The sequence below is a fragment of the Malus domestica genome, chromosome 04, assembly GCF_042453785.1.
Source record: "Malus domestica chromosome 04, GDT2T_hap1".
Taxonomy (NCBI): Eukaryota; Viridiplantae; Streptophyta; class Magnoliopsida; order Rosales; family Rosaceae; genus Malus; species Malus domestica.
Genome location: NC_091664.1, coordinates 11,472,369 through 11,479,088, shown reverse-complemented (window position 1 = coordinate 11,479,088; position 6,720 = coordinate 11,472,369). Strand labels below are relative to the sequence as shown.

Here is a 6,720-nt window from a genome sequence, read left to right as displayed (position 1 = left end):
TAAACTCTTATTACTCTACTTTTTGTTTCTTAGTTTTTTCTGTGGACATAATTGTTTGTTTTAAGAGTTAATTATATATATATATAGCCGATATTTCGATTTTTCTAGTTTTTTTTATTGTGTTATTTGTTTTAGCCTTTTGACCATGTGTTTGCTATGTGGAACTAAATATTTGATGAATATCGAATTCCAGATTATACATAAGTTAAAATGTTCATCACAATTTTAATGGAATTTATCTTCATAACATGTTCAGCCAATAAGAATTAGATTATGAATTTAGGTTATTTGGTGTAATTGCATGAGACTTCGACAATGAGTTGATGTTTTAAAGTTCTATATGTGATTGATAACTGTAAGTTTAGAATACAAGTAATTGTATGAGCCGATTTCTTGCTTCCATGATTTCTTTTTCTTATGCAAAGTCTAACAAGTTGCTAAAAACTGAAGCAAGACTTAGCAAGATTACATGAATACAGGGCCAATAAGTGGCATCTCCAACGCAAAAAAAAATCAAATTTTATACCTATATACTCATATTTGGATTTAAAAAACAGTAGTGGATTTATGTATTTTAGTTTTATTGGAGAAGAAAGAAAAATGGTAGAACGTATGTATGTAAGTGCAAAGAGATTATACTCCAATATTGATGATGAATATGAAGATAGTACAACCCTAATATACAAACTAGCAACAGCCTTTACAAGGCAAGTTTGACAAATTACAATAGCAGACAAGATCCCATAATCAAGTCTTACAATCAACGTCCTATACTAGGAAAATAATCACAACATCAATCAACGAATATTTACAATTAATACAAGAATTTCAACACTCCCCCTCAAGTTGGAGCATGTATGATGTGAATACCCAACTTGCTGAGAAGAGAATGAAACGTTGCATTCCCTAATGCTTCTGTAAATATGTCAGCAAATTGGTGCCTTGAAGGTGTAAAACTTGTTGCAATCATTCCTGATTGTAGCTTTTCTCGAACCAAATGACAATCCAATTCAATGTCTACCGGATTGGCCGCAATATGTAAAGCAACCTTATTGTCATAGTAAACATGAACTGGAGCTGCATGAGGCACTTTTAAGTCTTGTAACAGATAACGAAGCCATGTAAGTTCACAAGTGATTGCAGCCATTGATCTATACTCCGCCTCTGCAGACGAACATGAAACCGTATGTTGATTTTCCCAAAAAAAACACAATAACCTATCACATATCTTCTAGTTGTCAGACATTATGCCCATGAAGCATCACAGTAACCCCTCAATTGCAATGCATCTTCAAATGAAAAAAAAAACCCTTGTCCTGGAGTCCCTTTGAGGTATTTCAAGACTCGTATAACAGCTGTAAGATGACGCTTATGAGGTTGGTTCATGAACTAACAAAGAGTTTGAATAGAAAATGTGATATCTGGCCTTCTTATGGTGAGATAAATAAGTAACCCCACGATCCTTCTATATCTTGTTGGATCCTTCAACAATTCACCATCCGTTGGCCTTAATTTCAAATCTTGCTCCATAGGAAAATCAACCAAACATGCCCTTAACAATCCAACATCATCTAGCATGTCTCAAATATATTTCCCTTATGAGATAGAAATACCTCGTTGTGAGCGAGCCACCTCGATTCCAAGGGAATATTTGAGAGGTCCAAGGTCCTTAATGCGGAACTGACGATGAAGAAAATGTTTCAATCGTTGTATAGCCTCATGATCATTCCCTGCAATGATCATGTCATCAACATATTTAAGCACATCTATAATAGAATGCCCAGTTATTCATGTAAACAATGAATAATCTGCTCTCAACTGTTTGAAACCCACAAATTGAATGGCCTGAGAAAACGTAGAGAACCATTGGCGAGAAGCCTGTTTCAAGCCATAAAGTAATTTATGGAGTCGACAACCAAGTTCCCCCCTGTCGACTACGACCGGGAGGTGGTGACATGTAAACCTCTTTCTCCAAATCACCATGGAGGAATGCATTTTGTACATCAAGCTAGTGGAGAGGCCATTTCCGTTGAGCAGCCACGACTAATAAGCATCGAACGATAGTAATTTTAGCCACATGTGCAAATGTTTCAGAATAGTTCAAACCATCAATCTGCGTGTAACCTTTGGCAACCAATTGCACTTTATAGCACTCGATGGAACTGTCAGAATGATGCTTGATCTTGTAAACCCATTTACTACCAATGACACATTTTCGAGGGGACTGAGGAGTGAGTGTCCATGTGTTGTTTTGTTCGAGTGCAGCAAGTTCAGACTTCATTGCTTCATGCCAATGAGAATTAAGATTGGCTTGTGCAAAGGAAGTAGGTTCTACATAACGGGTTATGTTGTTTACAAAAATTTGGTGAGATTGTGATAAATGAGAAGATGATAGGTAATTGGATAGTGGATATCTAGTACCTGACCACGAAGAAGAAGTGGATTTGGAAGTTGACGTGGTGACATGTGAGCAGTCATAATCCTTCAATAAGACAGAAGGTTGCTTGGGGGCGTAAACCGCGACCAATGGCAAGTGGTTGTGTGATGTTGTCTGTAGGGCTAGGGAGATCAATAGAATTCAGTTGGGACACAGTTGACAATTGTGAAGATATTTCAGATGGAGTGTTTTGTGGTTGATCGTGGGAGATTGTGAGTGGAGAATGGTCAAGTAAGGTATTTGGTGGTTGTTGAAAGGTAGAGGGTGAAGTACGAGACTCGGTGGGGCTAGGAAAAGTTGTTTGTGGTGGATTTGGATGAAATATAGATGGGTCTGGGCCTAATGAGGTGGTTTCAGATGTGGTTAGTGGCAAAACAGGCACAAGTTCATCAGGTTGGGTGTCTTGAGTAAGGTGAGAGAAAGGGAAAATGTGTTTATGAAATACCACATTGCTGCTAGTAAAAAATTGGTGATGTTGAAGGTTGTAAAAATGATACCCCTTTTAACCAGAATGCTATCCAACAAAGAGACATCTACGAGCCCGAGCATCAAATTTGTGTTTGGGTGATGTTTGTGTTGTATATCAAAGACACCCAAAGACCCGTAAGTGCATATATGTTGGTGTGTGTTTGTAGAGCATTTCATAGGGAGTTTTTTTGGATAAAACTATGGTGGGTGAGCGATTTATAAGGTAAGTGGCAGTGAGAATGCTTTCTCCCTAAAATTTTAGTGGAAGATTTGCCTGGAAATGAAGTGCTCGACCAACATTAAGTAGGTGACGTTGTTTACACTCCACCACCCCATTTTGTTGTGGTGTGTGTGCACAAGTATGTTGAAAAAGTGTCCCTGATTTTTCAAAGAAGGCGCATGGATAGAAAGTCTGTGCCATTATCAATGCAAATTTGCTTGACTTGACACTGAACTTGGGTGTTGACATATGCAAAAAAACAATTTTATTTTCTCTTGTGTTTCAGATTTTAAATTCATGAGAAATAGCCAAGTTAATTGGGAGTAATCGTCAACAATTATTAAGAAATATCTTGCACCTGAGGAAGAGGGCAAACAGTGTGAACCCTAAATGTCACAATGTATCAACTCAAATGGCTTTGAACTAGAAGTAGAACTTAAGGAAAATAGTAACCTTGTTTGCTTGGCTATTGGACATACATCACAATGAGAATCAAAATTAAAGGAAATTGAAGGAATGATAAGAAATGGGATGGACCATTGGAAAAGTGCCTGAGCCGTTGGTGCTATATGTTGGCTGATGCGGATTGATGAGTTAATATTATATTATATATTTTACCTTATTCTTAGTATTAATTTGGTAGAATTTTGATACTTTGCTTTATATTTTCAATATAGGACATTCGACTTTCTCTGGAGCAAAATGTGACCAAACGGACGAATTTTGGAGTGATTCAAATTGGAGGATGTTCGTGTGTTCCTTAGCTTGTTCGTGTGAAAATTTCATCAATTTCTACCAAGCGGTTATTTTCTGGTGATTTAATGAAGAAGCAGTGTGCGTTACTGGAAAATGACGTTTTTAGGCTTCAATTATATTTTTGGAGCCCAAGACGACCTTAGATAGTTCATGGCCTTCTGGAGAAGTGTTCAGAATAGTCCAAACTTTAAATCTAGCTATTTTGGGCCATTTTTGGAGCTAATTTGGGTCTAGAACGTGGTTGTGCAAATTTCTAGGCGAATTTACCAAGTTAATTTAGGATTATGTTTCCTATTTTATTAGAATTTATTTAGTTTTCTAGTTTTGTTCTAAGACCTTTGACTAGGAGGATTTTATTTAGAGTAATATAAATAAGCCTTTTGGGAGACCTAGGGTTTCTCTGGCGGCGGGAAGAACCTACGCAAAATTTGAGAAGATTTTGGGAAAAACTTAGAGAATTCAAGACTTATACTTTCAGGTGTTTCCATTCTTTTTCTAGTTTAATATAATTATGTTGATTTTAATTATGAATATGCGTAGCTAATTTTTTTATTGCTAGGGTGAGGCCATGATCCTTAGCAAGAATATGTAGTCTCTTTTTAATTTTCTTATGAATTTAGGCATGCAAGTTTTGGATTGTTGATCACTGTGGTCTAAATTGTCTATTTACCTTAGTGATTCGCGACCATTAGAAAAATAATTTGATGCAATTTTGGCGGAGGGCTGTCCCTAAAATTGACTAAGGCTTCTTGTGGTTAACATATGTAACTACTTAGGATGGACGACACGTCTTAGGAGTTATATGGTTTTTCAAAAGGTTTTCACAAAACTTAATGAGTCTTGCATGTTCACATTCGATCTAGACGCCATGGATGGGTTGCATGATTAGATATACGCTCTATGTTGGGGGTTCCAAGTAGGGCATACTTTAGGAAAACCTAACCTTCAAAATATGCATGTGTAATTCATAAGGAAGTAGAAGAACTACATAGGATTGTTAGGATGATGGCGGAACCCTAGTATTTTCTAATTTTGAAATCTAAAAAATTGTTTCCTTTCTCTTTCTTTAGAAATTGCAGATTTTAATTAGCATTTTTTATTAATTTCATTTTTCTTAATTTAGGTCATTAAATCACCATTTTCCAATCTTTGTTTTTAAATAGTTAATTAGGATTAGGGTTTTTCATAAATTGTTTTAAATAATCCCAACGGAAAACGACCTTACTTGAGCCGTTTATACTACAACAACCCTGTTCTCTTGCAAGTATTTTGTGTGATTTTATCTCTACTTTTGTAGGTAGTAAAATACCTATCACGGATGCAGAGGCAGCAGCTACCCTAAGCTTATTCTGTCGAAATATAACGTCTTTTTTTACTGGTACAAGGTAATACAGGCCATCACACTCCTTCCCCAATCCAATCATCTTCTTCGTTGCCAAATCCTGTAAGATACAAAAGGTGGGAAAGAAAATGATCAAACAATTCAAACCTCAAGTAACTTTGCTAATAGACATCAAGTTTACTCGAAAACCAGGAACACAAAGCACGCACATCTTTTAGTTCTAAATTGGGAGTGATCTTGATTGACCCAAGATAAGAAATTGTTGCTTGCAACCCATTTGGCATATTGACGGAGGAATAAGGTGGGTTCCTTTTTTCATTTAAGTTGGAAGAGAAAGAAATGTGGTCTGTAGCACCACTATCAATAATCCAAGAATTTGGATTATTTGTGGAAAGAGAATAACATCGGGCATCAGGAATACCTGCTGCATTTTCAAAAACCTGATTTTTACCATCACCTCGAAGAATGGCTTTGATTTGGTTGATTTCGTCCGCTTTAAATTTCAAACCATCAGGGACTTTGGTGGTGGTCAACTTTGCTTCTTCTTTGTTAGTATTATTGGCCGTTGCACGCCTATTTTTGTTTGGAGGCTTTACGTCCTTCTCGTGGAATTTGTGTCCAGGAGGCAAGCCATGAATGTAGGAGAAATAATCAACTGCATAAGTATTGCCATTGCAATAAGTGCAATGAAAATCTTTACCTCCATTGTTGTTTGTCTTGCGAGGCTTGTTCCCAGCGACCTTAGATACATTCATGGCATGTGTAGTGCTGCTCTCATCGCCTTCAGCCATTTCTCTTTGTTTTTCTTCTTGTAAAATTATAGAGTATGCCTTACGAATGCTTGGTAGTGGCTGCATCAAGAGGATCTGCCGTTGAATCGCCGAATAAGAATCATTTAACCCCATGAGACACTGAATAACCTGTTCTTGTTGTTCCTTTTCATTGGCCGCTTTCATCATCCCACATATGCAAGCTAGAATTATGTTGTAGGACGCTAGTTCGTCCCAAAATCCTTTGAGTTTGGTATAATATACCGATATGGACAGTTGGCGCTGTCGGTGTTCAATGATCTTTCTTTTTTATTTGAAATATGTGAGAAACATTTATTTACGAGAAACGTTCCTTCAATTCCTCCCATATCTCAGTGGGAGAATTCGTATATAGGACGCTGCTCATCAAATCGTTGCCGACGGAGCTGACAATCCATGAGAAGACCATGTCATTGCATTATTTCCAAAGGGAATATTTGGCGTCAGTTTCTGGTGGAGCTTCGATCGAACCATCCACTAAACCGAGCTTGTTCTTGGCTCTTAGACTGATTGTCACTACACGGCTCCATGTGGAATAATTGTCACCATCTAGTGGTTTGGAGACAAGGTGTAGACCCGGATGATCCGAGTGATGAATGTAGAATGGATTAGTGATGTCCATTGTTGTTGTGGGTTGCAACTTGTTTGGTTTTTGTGTAGGAGCTTCTTCGTCACTCATACTGAACGA

General features: G+C 37.3%; 1 protein-coding gene across 1 annotated transcript; it reads right to left on the bottom strand.

Moving 5' to 3' along the window:
- Positions 1-630: 630 nt before the first annotated feature.
- On the bottom strand, positions 631-6,179 carry LOC139194987 (uncharacterized). Its single transcript, XM_070820155.1, has 3 exons — positions 5,433-6,179; positions 5,191-5,323; positions 631-1,164 (listed from the first exon to the last, which is right to left on the bottom strand). Exons 1-3 carry the CDS (start codon positions 6,177-6,179, stop codon positions 842-844), a joined length of 1,203 nt encoding a protein of 400 aa, XP_070676256.1. The 3' UTR covers positions 631-841.
- Between the last annotated feature and the right edge of the window lie 541 nt (positions 6,180-6,720).